Source organism: Hemicordylus capensis, chromosome 10 (assembly GCF_027244095.1).
Source record: "Hemicordylus capensis ecotype Gifberg chromosome 10, rHemCap1.1.pri, whole genome shotgun sequence".
In the NCBI taxonomy this organism is placed as follows: Eukaryota; Metazoa; Chordata; class Lepidosauria; order Squamata; family Cordylidae; genus Hemicordylus; species Hemicordylus capensis.
Window position 1 is genome coordinate 5,468,877 of NC_069666.1, and position 17,555 is coordinate 5,486,431.

Sequence of the window (17,555 nt, forward strand, 5' to 3'; positions counted from 1 at the left end):
CACTGCTTCCCATAAAAGGAAGTTCTCTTTCACTGGTGGGTTCGGAGGCCTTGTTTACACTATCTCTGAAACCGAACGCTCGCCCAGAGATGGAAGAAGAATCCATTAAGCTCACGGAGCCGTGCTCTTCTTTGCAAATATCGTGAGGGACAACCTGCTAGGGAGAGCGGCATCTTCTTTTTCCGTGGTGCAAAGAACTCAATGTCTTAAGCCTGATTGCCATGTTCCAAGGAAGGCATGGGGACTGCCCAAAACCTCTTTGGTTGTTTGCGATAGCAACCACACCCCTGAAAGTACACATGGACTGACTATATTTGGGGGAGCAGGATTCAAAGGCCTGTTGTAATCAGGGGCTTTCAAAAGCCAATTGTTAATTTGGCCTCCAGCTTGGATGGCTTTAAGTGGGGCTTAGACAAATTCATGGAGGGCAGGTTTATCAGTGGCTACCAATCCTGAGGGCTGCAGGCGACACCTTTGAAATTTATTTCCTACCTGCTTCATACCAGTAATCGACAGTAATAATTTATACACGCACGGTCTGTATAAGGCATTCAACTGTACTCGGAAGCTATCCATCAGAAACACTAACATTACCAATGCCAGCAGAAGAAAGCAAAATGACTTGTTTTAAATATGAACCTCATTCTCCACAGGGGTTCCGTTCCTGCAGATTACTGGAACAAAACTGTGGCTAATGAGGCACTGAGTCTATGGGGTCGTGGGGGTTAGGTTCCTAGACTCTTAAGAAATGGGGTTTAAAACATTTTTGGAAAATGGAAAATGGGCCTAATAAAGTGTACTACCATGCTCCGCAGGTCTCCTAGCAACCAGCAATGCCCCCACAAAGCCCCCCAAAGTCATGGATTTTCCCCCATTATTATTTTTTATGAAATGAGCCACAAAATGGCTCCTGTGGACAAAATGGTGGCCGTAAATGACCTCCGCAGTAATTACCGACCTTTTGGGAACTGTGGATACGTGGGCTTTAACCCTTTCATATCCACAGATAAAGTGGTTGGGTGTGACACCTGCGAATATGCCAAACTGCGAATAACTATTCCATGTATTAGGAGGTTTGCCTGGACTCTAAAATGGGTAACGTTCAGTCCTGGTTTGTGGGAAGTACATTTGGGACCCTTTTCTCTTCCTACCATTTGTTTCCCTCTCCCCTCACAAGGGATTTAAGAGAGAAAGGATCTTTATTAAACCAACACACACACACACTCTCTCTCACACACACACTTCCCCCTGCCTGCCTTGCTGAATTACTCTCACAATGTCAAGCATAATTCCAAAGACATCTGAGCCTGCTGGAGATTCCCATCATGGAAGGGCGAGAATGCAAGGTGGGGAATTCAGTGCCATGGCAATCTCCAACCGTCTCTTCCTTCTGCCCAACCCCAACTGGCAGCAAAGCATTGAATTGTCACCCGACACCGGCCTCTGACCAAATAAGCTCTTTCCCCAAGAATCCCAAACAGCAGAGGCTCTTAAAGCTATCACATCCCTGCAACAAAATCTCCAACAGCAAGCACAGGAATCCCTCCCAGAAAGTTACTTTGTAAGGACCTGAAATAAAGCAGGAACTATTGTTAACATGAGATGACCAGCACCAGTCATCACTTGGATGGGTTGCAGTGAACTGCCAATCCTTTTGGCCATTGTGGCTGGGGGTGATGGGAGTTGTAGTCTAACGATATCTGACGACTCAAGGTTGAAGGATTATGCCTAAAGAATTTGGGTGGGGAACATTTTGTGAACATTTCTCGGTGTCAGGATTGGTGCTGGATTCATTGAGGCACATGCCACAAAGGTTGGAAATGTGGGCGGTGGGACCAGCACGGTCCACAGAGTAAAGCTCTAGCTTGGAATGGTCTCGTTCTCTAAGCATCAGTAGTACAGCCTTTTACCAGGGAGGTAAAAAGGAGCATCTTTGCCCAAAGATCTGCTGGAAAGACCGATGCATTTCCCCTCATCTCTGGAAACCCAGACAGACCACTGACATCCCCTCCTCATGGACGAACGGCTACGTGATCACTCATAGCTTTTATAAAACGTTAAAAACATCTATTTTAGGAAGCCCTTAGGATCTCTAATAATGCTTGTGGAGGGTGTCACTTTTTTGGTTATTCTGGTATTAGCAATTGCCTTACCTTGCTAGAGGCTAGTGCTTTTTACTTGTTTCTATTGTTACACGATTTCTATACTGTAAGCAATTGTTGAGTGCCTACTGGATTCCTCCAATAGGATCCTGAATCACCCTTTAGTATAGAAATTGGTAATGAATAGTGATTTTAATAAAAACACAAAAACAGGGAGGCCAGGCACCAAAAGTTCAGGGCATGTCCTCAACTCCTGCCTGTGGCTTCCAGCGGCATCTGGTGGGCCACTGTGCGAAACAGGATGCTGGACTAGATGGGCCTCCTTGGGCCTGATCCAGCAGGGCTGTTCTTATGTAAATCATAACTACTCAAAATATTGGGGGGTGGGGGGGGGAAATATACCCCTTTCAGTCAAGGATGATTTTGCTTATGTCTAGTTTCAACACTTTCAAGCCACTGACTTGTTTCATTAACAGCAAAAAAAAGGTACAAGCAACCTTCAGAAGCAACTGTGGGTGAAGAGAAGTTGTTCTTCCCATCTACAATGGGGCAGCTGTTCATACCTGCCACCCCACAGCAAACCCATCCATCACATAAGCAACATACAACAGTGGTGAGAAGATCTGCAGTCAACGAAGACCAAACTCAACATCTGGGTGTCTTAACCGAAAGGGAGCCAGGTGAGGAGAACAAGACGGGTAGATTTCTTTTTGAAAGACAGGGCATTGTCTAGCAATACATACAGCATATCAGGACAGTTGTCTGGTTTCTCCAGAAGGCCGCCCTCCATCACAAAGCGAAGAACTTGCTCGTTGGACATGCCTTGGTAAGGCTGCTCTGCTAACGTGGCTATCTCCCACAAGACAACACCGAAAGACCTACAAGAGAAGGCTACAAGTCAGAGAACATTTGAGCCAAACCTACCAAACTTAAACTAAGTTGACCATTCCGTGGGTTGCTTCAGGTCCAGGGCCTACTTGGCAGTTATTGGATAGGCTTGTAAAGCCCCGCCCTATCGCACGGCCAGCTCAAGCATGAATCACGGTGCCGTAAGAGCATTTTGGCCAGTGTGAGAAACTTGTACAAGTGACTTGAAAACGGTGGAATATCTACATGTATGAGACATGGCAGGAGCCCAGCCGTAACGCCTTCCCTATTCCGATGCTTCTAGAAATCCCAGTGGTAGGGAAGGAGGCAACAGCTCTCCTCCACAACACCGAATTCAGAGGTATACTGCCTGTGAACTGATCTCTCTTAGTTTTAATTATGCATCATATAAACCAGGGGTTCCCAGCCTGTTTTTGATATCTCTTCTGAAGCAAACCTTCAGGTCAAATACCCCCAAGTTTTTTTAGTATGTCTATGCATATTTATTTACATACACACTTAAATGTTACAGTTATGAGACTGGCTACTCCAGTCACTGGCTTACATCCAGATTAAGATACTCACAAGCAGCCTTACTGAAGTTAGGACAAATTTGTACTCCATCTTCAGCTGCGGAACCAACGCATGACTGCAATGTGGGGAGGCAGGAGAGCTCTGAGTAACCTCTAGGAGCCCTTCAAGTACCTCCTGGATCAAGTATCCATCCATTTCACTGGGTGACCACTATAGTACTGTCAGAGAGGGGAAATTCTCTCTATCTGCTTCTTCCATGCCATTTGCCAGTTTTATGCAACTCTAAACTCAAAAATGCACTTTAGCATTTTCCCACAGGATAAAATAATGCATGGTGTGGAGAAATCATGCATGGTGGGGAGAAAGTGGACAGAGAGGAATTCTTCTCCCTCTCACATAACACTAGAACCGGGGGTCATCCCATGAAATTGATTGCCAGGAAGTTTAGGACCAACAAACGGAAGTACTTTTTCATGAAACGCATTATCAACTTGTGGAATTCTCTGCCACGAGATGTGGTGACAGCCAACAACCTGGATAGCTTGAAGAGGAGCTTGGATAACTTCATGGAAGAGAGGTCTATCAATGGCTACTAGTCGGAGGGCTATAGGCCACCTCCAGCCTCAAAGGCAGGATGCCTCTGAGTACCAGTTGCAGGGGAGTAACAGCAAGAGAGAGAGCATGCCCTCAGCTCCTGCCTGTGAGCTTCCAGCGGCATCTGGTGGGCCACTGTGTGAAACAGGGTGCTGGACTAGATGGGCCTCCTTGGGCCTGATCCAGCAGGGCTGTTCTTATGAAGCAGGGGGAAGAGAGACAAGGTGACTGAAAATCCAGAGACAAAGAGATGAGGTCGAACTGGGCGAACGGAGCAGATCTGGAAGCAGCCAAAAATGGAGAGAGATGACAAGTCCAAAGCATTGCTGCTTGAAGTTGCGTGGATGAACTGTTGATTACGGGGTAACAAAGCAAGTTGTATATGCACAGGGTGACCCACAACCTCTGTGGCATTCCTTCTGCAGAGTATCCAAGGGGCAAGATTGTCTTTGATGCCTTGGAACAGACAGACTGGAAACCAGTTCGTGCAGTGGCTTGCTGATGGGTGCACCCACGCCAAAAACAAACCCTCAGGAAACTATTCACACATTCTGGGGCACAGAACTTTTCTTATCTGAAAATCTCCATTTTTTTTTAAAGCAACATGTGAGGCAGCCCTCAGGGAAGCAGTATTTAAGTCATTTTGAACTGTTTCGTATTACTAAGGGCCAACTCATGTAACATTTTTATTCTTCTTTTTCTCCTGCGGAGGAAATTCTACATACTATGCCATGATTAATAAACCCACATGGAGAGCTCATTACAAGTAATAGTTTGCATTCTGTGGAGGAATAAGAGTAAAAAAACAATATCACCCTTTAGATGCAATATCTACTGTACAGCTGCTTCTCCCACGTGTGCTCTAATGTTGGGAAAAATCCCCCTGGTAGTCACTAGAAGTTCATTGCTGCAGGATCTGGATTCAAGTCATCCTTTACCCACCCAAATATTTCTGCCTTCTTTTTCTTTTCTGCTCTGTTGCTGGTCATTGGCCATAATAAAGATCTGACTAAATGCATGTATTTTTACACTGTCAATGGAATCTTGGGGATGGGAGGGCATCTGTGAAGCCCAGTTCCTAAATTAGCCTTTCCAGAAGACAAGACTACAAGGGAGCAATGGGTTCTCCCTGCCCAAGAATTCAGCAACGGGAAGCCAAGCAGATTCCAAAATACACTGATCTATGTAAGGAGCATGACGGCCAAGCTCAGTTTCAAAATGCCTCTCTGGGGCTGTGGGAAGAATAGCACAGAAACAAAATGACACAATTTCTAATTTTACAGCTTTAAGTCCATTATGTCAAAGAATTTAATCCACAAATTTTAAAATCAAAAAATCAAATCCCATTTTCTAGCCAGACCTCTAGTTCTCTCCTCTGATTCTTTTGCAGCAGCTGTTGGGACACCTTGCATGGATACTATACAATCAAGCCAGCCTTAGAACTGTACAAGTATTTGTTTAAACTCGCTTTGGGGGTTTTAGCGTGACAGAAGTTCCAAAAAGAGAAGAGAATGTACACCCTAACAGTACATTACACAGAGATTGCAGCAAGGACTCTGCAAAACAGACTAGAAACAAGAAAAACCAGAGTTGTCAAAGGCTTCGAGCCATCATCGAGTTACAGGGGCCCAAGGAAAAGCACTCAAAATGTTGCTAAAAGCACTTTCAGTATTACCAGACGTCCGAGTGCGTTGTGAATACGCCATCCTTCAGCGATTCTGGGGACATCCAGCGGACAGGCAGAAGCCCCTTCCCACCTTTCCGATAGTAATCGGTCTCGTAGATATCTCTCGTCATGCCAAAATCTACACAGTACATAAGGGACACGCATGTTCAACAAACCACAGAAAATTCAACACATTGCTGTGAAACCTACTGTGAGACCCAACAAGCTGATCACAAGTCACCCTCAAACCATTTGCCTCTGTTACAGCTCACCTAAAGGCTTGTATTTGTGCTTCCTGCATATGCATTCTTTTGCACGGCGAGCATATTTTTCATCTCCAGTCACAGGGAGCGACAAGGAGCCAGGAAAGGAATTGACACTCCACCATGACTGGATAGTCTGTCCCACCCATTTCTGGCTTCTAGGCATTTCTAAAAACCCCGCCCACATTGTTTTCCAGCTTTTTCTCTACAACAACAGCCAGAAATTGAATTTTCACATTTCAAAGATGCGATCATTCCCAGGGTAATGAATGAGGCACCAACTTGCACAGTGCAAATGTGACCAAGGGGAACAGCCACAACCCTGATCGAGATCATAGTAAAGAACAGAAACGTCTGTTCCTGGCCTGTTTCTGCCCAATGCCCACATGAGAGCCAAGCTCCTGCTTCCCCTGCACTTAGCCCATGCAACGAAGAGAAAGCGAACCTCCAATTTTCACAGTGAAGTCCTCAGCCACCATGCAGTTCCTTGCAGCGAGATCTCGGTGGACAAATTTGTTGGCGTTGAGATAGGCCATGCCGTCTGCAATCTCGCCTGCCATCTGAATCATTTTCTTCAAGGCTGGAGGAGTCTGAGCTGGATTATTCTGAGGAGGGGTAGACAACAGGGACGTGAGTGGAGAAAGCAGCCTCAGTCTGCCTTGCTACCATCTTCCACTTTGGATCATCTCATCGACGTTGGTGTCAGACTCCCAGGGGATGAGGTGGACTCCTAGCCCTTCTTAAACTCCAGAATGACTGGAGCACCCCCCAAAAGGTCAGCCTCAGGTACAGCCAGAGGAGAAGGTTAGCTTGTCACCTGCGTCCTCCTCCTGGCTTGCTGCATTCAGCCGGTTCCCTCTCTTGGAGAACTCCTGGCTCCCATACTCAGAAGCAGCCCCTCATCAGCTCCCTTGGCTTTAAATACCCCAGTGCAGAGCTGATGACCGGGCTTAAAGTTCCAGCCCCGCCCCCTTCCTGACCTGGCTTCCTGTTTCCTGCCATACCCAACCTAGCTGTCTCCCTAGAGCTAACCCTAACCCTGCCTTGTCCTCTCATCCCCGCTGGGATCCGACCAGCCTCAGAGGAGGGATGCCACACCCTTCTCCAGCCACCACAGGGCCACCCAAGCCACCAAGTAACATGGCATCCTGACATTTGGGGACAATCTGATGCACTGTTGAGCCATTGGGGATGAAGGGTATGGAGTTGGGGGGGGGTGTTTTTTCTCCAAAGAATGGCCCTGCTTCACTGGTCTGCCAGTAAGTCCAGCCTCTGCTCCTCACACCTTACATCAGGGCTGCACAATCTGGGCCCTCCAGCGGTCATCAGCCTACAGCTCTCACCACTCCTGACTACTGGACACAGGGGCTGGGGATGATGGGAGTTGTGGTTCAACAAACGCTGGAGGGCTGCAGTTGTGCAACCCTGTCTTGCATGAAATAAGAGGGCCAGGGAGGACACCAAGTATGGAACAGGAGAACAGGGACTGTCCTCCTTCCTTGTCTATTTGAGTTTCAGCTATGACCTACCTGCTTCCCCACAATTCCAGGTTTGTGAATTTAGTGGGCTGGTGTCTCTCAACTCTCCACACCCTGCCACTTCAAGGAAGGAGCATACAACGCTCTACAATCACATTTCAATCTTCCCCTCTCACCAATGCCAGATGCTTCCACTGTGCTGCTGTAAATTATTTACAGTCCGCCATGAAGGCAAAGGTCAGAAAGACCGAACCCTTGATGTCTGTCTCTCCTGTTTCTCACCGTTTTCTGCTTTGACCTGCCCCCCTTTGGACCTTGCAAACATTCTGCTTAAATGCCGAGCGTCTGACTAAACATTAGTGTTTGTTGAAGTACACATCCATAATGCAGAACCAAAACAAGGGGGAGCAGCTGGTGGCATTTAATTCATGAGTAATTAATGTATCTGTGCACGTCCCAGATGACCGTATTGTTTTGAGGCATGATCCAAGAGTCCAAGTGGGTGCACAAGATTGCGTTCTGATTCATCGGCGTCAGGAGGGAACAAAGAAAGCACACAAGTCCCAGCAATAGCCAACTGCTGTGAGTGGTGGAAGGAGACCCTTTTGGTCCAAAGGCTCCCTAAAAGGTGAAGCGGCTGCAGATTAGAGCCCGAAGCGGGCTACTGAGTTCATGCTGAAGGTGAAATGAAACTGGGAGAAGGCCAGCTCATGGCTCTTCACCAGCAGCAACAGGAAAGCATAGCCAGAACACAAGAGAGATGGGCAATACATACTGGTCCAATTAAGGTATTTCATGCAGAAGAGAAGATGAAGACACACCTGAGGAATTTTCTTTAAAAATCCCCCCGCCAACACACCCCACATTGTGAGAAGGCTATAATCTTAGTTATAGATTAATATAGACCTGTAATGTTCCCCAGCCACGGACACTCAGTCTTAGATTGTTAGTTCAACTGCTCACTCTTTGACCACCCCCCGATTCTAACCAGTACCAACAGGGTGGGAGACTTCAGTTCAGCTGGGGTTGGTGCCTCGAGAAGGGCCTTTTCCGTTGTGGCCCCTCAGATTTGGAATGGCCTTCCGCAAGAGCTTCGCCTTGCTCCCTCCCCCTCATGTTTTTTTAAAAACAATAAAACTAAAGACCCATCCTTTAAGAAACAGATTTATCCATTTTATCTGCAGCTCACATCTTTAAACTTAAATGTCAAATAACTTCTTGCCCTCCTTTACTGCACAACTGCGGTCTGACAGCCTCAAACTGAAACCAGCACTGTACATCTTTCACTGACATCTGAGGCAGGCAGCTAATTGCTGACTGGCCTTTTCAAGCAAGAGCTGCTGCTTCTGAAACTTGCCTCTTGTGCTTCTTCCTCAACCCCCTTTCAGAACTCTTACCCTAATGTGCTGGGGGTAAGAATCTCTATATTTTCAGAGATTATTAAAAAGGCACACACACCTCAAGTGCAATCTGAGATGGTACAGTCCACCACCACCAGATTCTACCACCTCATTCTGCTACCGATGTAGACCAACTACCAATTACCATCCTCTTCAACGCCTCTCCCGAACTGGTCCTCTCCTTCTCACAGTCTGCCCTCCCATTAGTCAAGGTGAAGATTCCATACCATCATCCTGACCTGGACACTACGTGTTGCTTCCTCCCAGACACAAGAAGTGAACACACTTGAAATATCACCAGATATGCTTGTGATTAGCTTGGCTGCTACAGGGTCTGGAAAAAAGGTTGTCTACTATAAGCATATAAAGCTACTGTATTTACCCAAATACGAGATGATTCTGAATTCAAGATGACCCCCTTTTAAAGAGAGAGGTTAAATACAGGTCATACCCTTATTTACTCAAGAGGAAGAAGGCTCTGCATTTAACTTGACTCCCTGATTTCTGTCATCAAAGAACTTGGAAAAAGCCTAGTCTTGGATTCAGGTAAATACAGTAGTTATTTTCAAGTACTGATTAAAAAATAAAGCACTATCTTGCAGGTCACCATTTTCTATCAGGGAGAGAGGAAAGCAGAGTCTGTCCTGTTGAGTTTTTCTTTTTTGACACCACCCACACATTAATGAGCAGGAGAGATGAGGCACCTGTATGGAGCATAGCAGATCCCTAATAACAGGAGACAGATCGGTAAAGTGCAGGCTGCAATTCATGGAATGCCAACAACCTGCTTAATACAATGACAAGATCACGGGCACCCTCCAAGTACCATAGTGTTGCACTGGCAGGAATTTAAGGAAAACCCGCAAGGCTCACCTCCGTGTCTGGCCGGAGCGACCGCAGGTAACTCTTCAGATCTCCACGTGTCATCAGTTCCATTATGACCAGTGATGGCTGGCCTTGAGAGACAACTCCAAGAAGCCTCACCTGGCAGGAGAAATCCCGAGGTTATATACTTGTAGAGGCAACATATTGGGGGGTGGGGGAATACTGATCAGAAAATTAATGGGCTTCTGGTCCCTTCCTCAGAAAGGGATGCTAGATACCTATGGTGCCATTCTAGTTCTCAGCCTTAACACCTCTGGGTTTGTATTCTTCCAATTAAAAAATCATCTCAGTTATTCAGCTGAGAAAACGTGTTCTCAACATGCCACACCAAAATCTCATCTGAATGGAGATGGAACCACGGTGTTCTAGAAACTTGCGCTGTTTCTACAATTCGAGCTCTCTGTTTGTCAGAACACATTCAAACTTTGGGTTACTGGTTGGTACACTCTGATTTTGACACTCAACTTTTCCGGGATAAATGCATTTCTATTTCTTAGGGCAGTCAAGTCAGTCAGCGATTTCTTAAGTAAACTACCAGTGGAGAATTGGAACTGAATTAGTCCAAAGAACAAAATTCAAACTCCTCTTTCAGAAAGATGTGACGCACACACATTCTTGATAAGCATTAATCCAAAAACTAATGCCTTCTCAGAACTGAGTATATCCTGGCATACCAAGGCAATAAATTTTCCCACGCAAGCTGATCTTTTTCGTCCATTTGACTGGGGAGGAGAGAGAGAGAGAGAAGCAGGCTACAATGGTTTGGGAACTTACAACATGGTGGCAATTGAATTCCTTCATCACCGAGGCCTCATTCAGAAACTCGATCCGTTCTCGCATGCTTGCCGACTCATTGACAGTCTTGATGGCCACCCTGGTTTCCGGCTCATCCTTTACCACACCTTTCGCGACCCCCTCATACACCATGCCAAAGGAGCCCTGCCCCAGCTCTCGACACATGGTGATCTTTTCCCGGGACACTTCCCATTCGTCCGGCACATAGACTGAAAAACACAAGAACGAACCTTTCCAGTTGCAGCTTGGAGCCCAAGCTTCCGTATCAATGCAATACGAGGGAATTTCCTTTGTCACAGCCAACACTGAAGCTCTGGATCCCTTGGTTCCCCAACCCTATCATCTCAATAGCTGTGTTAACTGAGATGAACCGCCCTTCAGCCTTGACGCCCCTAATTTACAGATCGGAAACTGAGCGGGAGGGGTAGCGTTCCATTGGTGGGAAGGCCCAGGCAGACCCAGATCTGGAGAACCTAGGAACTGTAGTCCCTCAAGGTCATTCCCTCAGGGCCTGAGCTCTCCGAAGAAGCCCCCTTGGGACTTGAGCCCATGGCTGAGCCAGTCCCTTCCCCGCCACACTGATATAAGCATGCCAGCACTGGCAACACAATGACTGGCAGCAGCTCTTCAAGGTTTCAGACATGAGTCTTTCCCTATCTGGGGATGCCAGGGAGTGTACCTGGAACCTTCTGCACACAAGCATGCAGATGCTCTTCCAATGAGCTACAGCCCCATCCCCTAAGTCAGGCCTGCTCAACTTAGGCCCCCCCAGCTGTTTTTGGACTACAACTCCCATAATCCCCAACCACAATGACCAATATTCAGGGATTATGGGAGTTGTAGGCCAACATCTGCATAAGGGCTGACACTGAGCAGCTCGGCTCTTAGAGGAATACCTTACAGCACTCATATATAGTCTCCCAATCAAATGCAAACCAAGGTGGGCCCTGCTTAGCAAAGGAGACAATCCACAAGGCCATCTCTCCTCCCCAGAAGAGCTGTAGGATGAGGTACATCATTAACCCAAGTCTCAGGACACACACAGGGATAGAGGAGGGTGGAAAGATCAATATGGGGCATTGGGTGAGGCTGTTCGGGGGCAGAAAGGAGATTTTCCCCCAGCCACTCCACACTTGATGCACCCGGGAAAGTATAATGAAAAGACACTACCAAGAAGAAGAAACACACTGCTTATGATCTTGGATGCATTTCAAGAGTGGGGAGTAATGCCGGGTCTATTTCGCTGCTGCTGCAGACAAGAATGTGCATGTCAGCCAGTGATAATTCGCTTAGAGCTGTAGCCCATGGCTGCCACCTGATCAGCACACTTCAGCTGGCTACTGTGCCCCCTACCACCACCACCACACCACACGCCTTTTGACTTCAAGTTCCAAGTCAACAAGGATGGAGCTCAGAAGGTCCCAGGTTCAGTCCCTGGCGGCATCTCCAGGTAAGGCCAGAGTAGACTCCTGCCTGAAAGCTTGGAGAGCCCCTAACTGTCCGCGTAGACAATATGAGATGGACCAATGGTCCGATTTGGTATAAAGGCAGCTTCCTAGGTCCAAAAAGACAAGGTGTTCCCATTTCTGGTTCTCCCGGTGGCCAAAGTTGATCCAAGATGAAACCGAAGTGATTACTCAACACCCTTCAGCTGCTACACGGTTTCGTGACAAATACACTCTGGTGAGAGTAAGAAGAACAGAGGGAAACAGCTGCTTGCTGAAGGTACTGCTGCTGCCCTTGCTTGAATCAAGGCGGGTGGGGGGGGGAAGAGCCATGACGAGGGCCTAATCTGCATTCTCGTTTATTCAGCACCTCTGGAGAACACAAAGCCAGAGCCACGTAACAGCAGTAGCATGGGGTCTGGCCTTCACAGGTGCCTTATAACTCAAGCGCTGAAAATATTCCATCCTGAATTAACAACAGTACTCAAGAGCTATGGCTGACATACTTGGCTGTTGGGAGGGAATAAAGCGCTAGAGACCCATCTCCCCAGCACCTTTCCTCTGCCTTATCAAGACTCAAAAGGGGGGGGGGGGTTGTCTTTACAAATGGTTCGTGCCAAGCTTCCCCTGATTCTAGCTCTTCATGAGCTGCAGACTCCCTATTTAGAAGTGCTGCTGTCTTGACGTCAGAAGCGGAAGGACTCACTCACCGTCCGAAGCACTGAAGTATTCAGGATTCACAGAAGCATAAAGCACTCCGTTTCCCAGCCTGTCGCTGTTCCTGTTAAAACACAAGAGGGTATTTCCTCACTTCCACACCCATTGCAAACACACACACACACACACACACACACACCATTTCACTCTGCCTTGGTTTTTAAGCTTTCAGCTCTGGGCCCTGACCTGCTTTAAAAAAAAAAAACAGCTGCCGCATTTGGCAGGTTGGCATGGAGGTGTGAGGGATCAGCTGCCGTGACTTGCCACATACACCTATGGTCGTGATGCATCCCTTAGAACGGTCTGTTTGCGGGGGAAATTCTAGAAGGGTAACTGGGTCAGCAAGGTTTAAGGAGGAGGAGGAGGAGGAGGAGCAGGGTTGCCTCCCATGGTTGACTTGGGGAATCCGAACAGGAAAGCACCTACTGGCTTCAAAGACAATGCGGAGAGAAGGAGAGACCATTGCAGTGTGCCTTAGGAACCAACTAGGGGATCGTTTTAATCCCTCCTCGGTTTTGCAGCAAAGTTGCTTGTTTGTTTGCTTGATTTAATACATCTGTATACCACCCACTACTGAAATCTCGAGGCTGTTTACAGCATAAAAGTTCACCGTTCTCCCACTGACACTTATTGATCCCGAGTCAAATCTGCAATGACCCCTCAACATGCATTCAAGAGCCATTTTCCCCGGGTCTGAAAACTCAAGCAATTTGTTGTGAGATGTGAATGCATTTTTTAAAAATGTATTCCATTTTCATCCCACTCTTCCTCCAAAGAGCCCAGGGCAGCACACATGTGGTTCTCTCACTCTGCCCACGTTATCTTCAGAACGATTAGGCTGAGAGAATGTGACCTCTGTGCAAGTCACGGATTATAAACCTGGGGTTCACCAGGCTTGGTCCAACACCAACCACTACAATTGTATATTGTACCCTGAACAATGAGAACTAGACTACCGACAGAAACTGCTGGCATTTCAATACTGTTTAAGAGAATGTTGATCCTCACACATGGCAGTATTGAAAGAGACCTGTGGCTTTTTGGGAAACCCTAATCAATACAAATGAGAAAACGACAAGCTGCAAGTTAAGAGTCTGCTAGCTGAAGGAAGCAACGCCACTAAAAGGCAACAAAAAATTCAACAACAGCTAATATATATATATTTGGTAAAGGTAACATTGGGTGGGGGGGGAATATGAGATATTAAAAATGATTGAACTGATGGCATAAAAGGACAGAAGGAGTCTACCAGTCCCTGACATATGGATACTGCTTGTGCGTTAGTCTTATTTACCAATGCATGACTATACCTATTCGAAAGTTTACTAATAAGTGTTTGCTTTAGTGCAATCTTTTTAAAAACGCTTCTCCTGTGAGATTGCACATACCCGATCCATGCCCAGTGCAGACATCCAGGCTCGACCCAAACCAGCTCTGCCTCTAAGGAGGCTCACCCATGACAAGCCTCACCTCTTTTTGTTACAGACATACAGCATGATGACCAGCCCTCCGATGATCAGCAGGACCGCGATGGGGAGCACAATGACTAAATGCAAGAAGTTCCCATAGTCCGCTGCTGCAACAATCATAAACAGCAAGTTAATAAGCCACCAGGAGGAAGATGCTGAAAGGCATCATTGCACACTGTGCAGGAGGAGGCAATGGTCAACCCCTCCTGTATTCTACCAAGGAAAACCACAGGGCTCTGCGGGCGCCAGGAGTGGAAATCGACTTGATGGCACAACTCTACCTTTATCCTACAGTGGGCACTAGAGATGGGCCTTTTCAGTGACAGTGACATGTATGTGGAATTCCCTCACCCGGGGAGGAGAAGCGACAGGCGACTCCTCACATGGAGGAGTCTGGATCTGAATCTGAACACCTTCCACTTTTCACCAGGCTTTGGTAGGGTAGTCTCTATTTAGTGAATTTAGTGTTTAGCATATGCTCTGTTTTGGCGGCTGCTTCCATGGATGGTTTCTGTTACATTCTGCTTCTATGCTGGTTTTTCGTGCCAGCTCGTCACTGTAGGCTGCCTGGGTTTGACAGGGAAAGGCAAAAGTGTATGTTTTTCAAGGAAGTAAAATAGTGTTAGGGTATCATTTGCACTGGCCAACAAGACTGCTCTCGGAGATGCAAACTGCCATTCTGAAATTCGGCTCTGCAAGATGAAGCACCATCTCCTGCTTTGCCCTCTTTAGCATCTGGCAGTCAGAGATACTTCACCTCTGGACGGGCAAACTCTGTTCCATGTGAACCTGGCTGAATATCCAGTTAGACAGGGGTTCTCAAACTTGGGTCCACAGCGGTTGCTGGGCTACAATTCCAAAGGCCGCCGTGGCTGGGGATGATGGGAGTTGTAGTCCAACAACCCTTAGGGAAGCAAGTTTGAGAATCCCTACAGTAAGAAATCCATCTTTCCCAGAACATTTCATCCCTCAACTCACAGGCTTACATTCCAAGAACAATGGGACACCCAGGAACACCCTTTCCCCTACATGCACACACACACTCCGCAAAATGCAGAACATCCTTACGTTTAGGTTGGACATAGAAAGAGATTGGCTCAGTCCAGGATCCGTTTCCAGCCAGCGAAGTGGCTTGCACTCTGATGGAGTAATTTCCAGGATTGAGATGTGTGAGTTTGGCTCCCCCAAGTTTTTTGTATTCCTGCCTGGAAACACACTCCCGCTTTTCCTGCAGAGAGAAGGAAGGGGGTTCAAACCATTTGCATTCACTTTGACAAGTGCCTTGAGTGTGCACAGAACTGAAACCAAAGTAGCCCACGCAGCCTTCCCCAGACACTCCCAGATATTTCTCCATCTTTTTCTCTAATTCTTCGACACGTTTCAAGAACAGCAGCTTTGGGCAATCTGGCAAAATATTTGCAGTTACAGGAGAGAAAGAAGGAGAGAAATAACAAAACATGCCTGCGATACACAATGCTCAGATATAAAAAGGTAGGGATGTGCATGAACCGTCCGCGTGTGCACATCAAGCACGCACACTGGCCACTCTCACACTTACCGGGGCAGCAAGGAGGTACGCTGCCATCCCGTGCAGTGATTTTGAGCACAGCACCGGCGTGGGAAACAAGGCCAGGAGGTGGGGGGGTGTGGAAGCACACTCCCGGTCCTTTAAAAGGTAACCCCCCTCCCAGCCGAACCATCCAAACTACCGGACCTCTGAACTGGTTTGGGCACATCCCTACAAAAAGGTCAAGGCTAATAGAGCATTAGATTATCCAGGCTACTTTAAAAATCAAAACACCCAGAAAAATTCATTCCTTTCCTGGAAAATCTCCCCCCTTGGAAAAGCACGGGAAATGATGCCTTCTGATTCTGGCACTTTGCTTGGGTACTTTTAGAGACAGGAAGTCTGGACTTCCACAGAATGAAGAAACAAGCAAGCTATATTGTTTCAGTTCACCGCATTTCAATCCATGCTGGATTTCCACAAAACTCATTTAATTGAAAAAAGATTTGTGCACTAGATATCTTCATTCAGTCTCCTAGAATTTGTATTTTTAAAGGTTCTTGGAAGCAACACTGTCACATCCTCAAAACAAAGCAGCTCTTCCAGTAATCAACTAGCAAGGAGTGAAGAGAGAGAGTACATGGCCGTATGCTGGCAAACTGCAAGCCCTTTGACTAGTGTGGTGTATCCACACTATCATCCATTCCTAAGCCTTATGAAATCTAGCTATATGGATACTCTCTCACCACCAATTCTAATGGCGACAAGGCAAAACTTAGTGACTGCATAAGTAATTTTGTCATCACTGTCAGATAAAAGATAACTAACATAGAATTCATGTGGGTGGCCAGGATAATTTGCTAGAAGGGGCACTATTAATTCAAAGCAAGCCTAACTGAGTACAACACAAGCACACACAAGAAGGGGACATGATTTGCTGTACCTCTCCGTTTTGCCCGTACTTGATTTCATACATCAGCACCAACCCATTGGGGTTAAGGGGTTCCTGCCACTTCAGGTAGATGGTGTTTTCTTCCTTCGCTTCCCATGTCACTGGCCCTGGAATGTTATCTGCTCCCTCTGTGAAAACACACACGGAAGCGTTTCCACATCAGAGCACTGGACTCCCACCAAGTCTGCTTACAACCCAGCGGTTTTCAAGTCAGATTTAAAAAATACAAATTTCTCACACACACACACACACACACACACACACACACACACACACACACACACTCCAAATCTCTTACACAGGTTTCATGAAGACAGACGAGATCCTTAAATTCATCAGTAAGGCTCCTGCCAGAGATCCTGGAATTTGGCTCCCAGATTTAGATGTGGATCTTTGGACATATATGGGGGTGAGAATGGGTGCGCTATAGTGCAGGGCTACCCAAGCGTGAGTCCCCAGATGTGGTTGGACTACAACTTCCATCTTCCCCTGCCACGACAACCAAATCGCCCACATGGATTCCAAAATCACATGTGGGATAGGAGCCAGCATATCCTGAAGTGAAAGCCAACTCCTAGAATCAGTGGTGTGTGCGCCAGGAATCCATGAAGGAGATCTATGCCAACACAGCATGGCGAAAGAAGTATGAAGCAGTCCTTTCCCAAGTCAGGCCATGGGTTCACATTGCTTGATGACGTCTACAATGACTGGCAGCAGCTCTCTACGGTTTTGGTCAAGCGTCTGAAATCAAGACTCTCTTTGCTTAGGAATGCTACGTCTACAGGATGCCAGAGTAGGGCCCTCCAAGTTCTTGAGTAAACTTCTCACCCCAGCCTGTCAGTCAGGGGCCCAACGGTTTTAGCTGGCCTTGGCAACCTGAG

General features: G+C 47.0%; 1 protein-coding gene across 4 annotated transcripts in view; it reads right to left on the reverse strand.

Moving 5' to 3' along the window:
- Positions 1-17,555, reverse strand: part of IGF1R (insulin like growth factor 1 receptor) — a 181,934-nt gene that overhangs the window by 10,714 nt on the left and 153,665 nt on the right. For 2 of the 4 annotated variants that reach the window (XM_053271857.1, XM_053271856.1), the window contains 9 exons: positions 16,666-16,802; positions 15,284-15,443; positions 14,217-14,322; positions 12,740-12,810; positions 10,564-10,793; positions 9,778-9,888; positions 6,472-6,631; positions 5,773-5,902; positions 2,846-2,980 (listed from right to left, as the gene is read on the reverse strand). In XM_053271857.1, the coding sequence (XP_053127832.1) occupies positions 2,846-2,980; positions 5,773-5,902; positions 6,472-6,631; positions 9,778-9,888; positions 10,564-10,793; positions 12,740-12,810; positions 14,217-14,322; positions 15,284-15,443; positions 16,666-16,802 (1,240 nt within the window). Of the gene's footprint in view, positions 1-2,845; positions 2,981-5,768; positions 5,903-6,471; positions 6,632-9,777; positions 9,889-10,563; positions 10,794-12,739; positions 12,811-14,216; positions 14,323-15,283; positions 15,444-16,665; positions 16,803-17,555 lie in introns of those variants that run through there. The other 2 variants (XM_053271858.1, XM_053271859.1) reach the window with 2 other exon arrangements.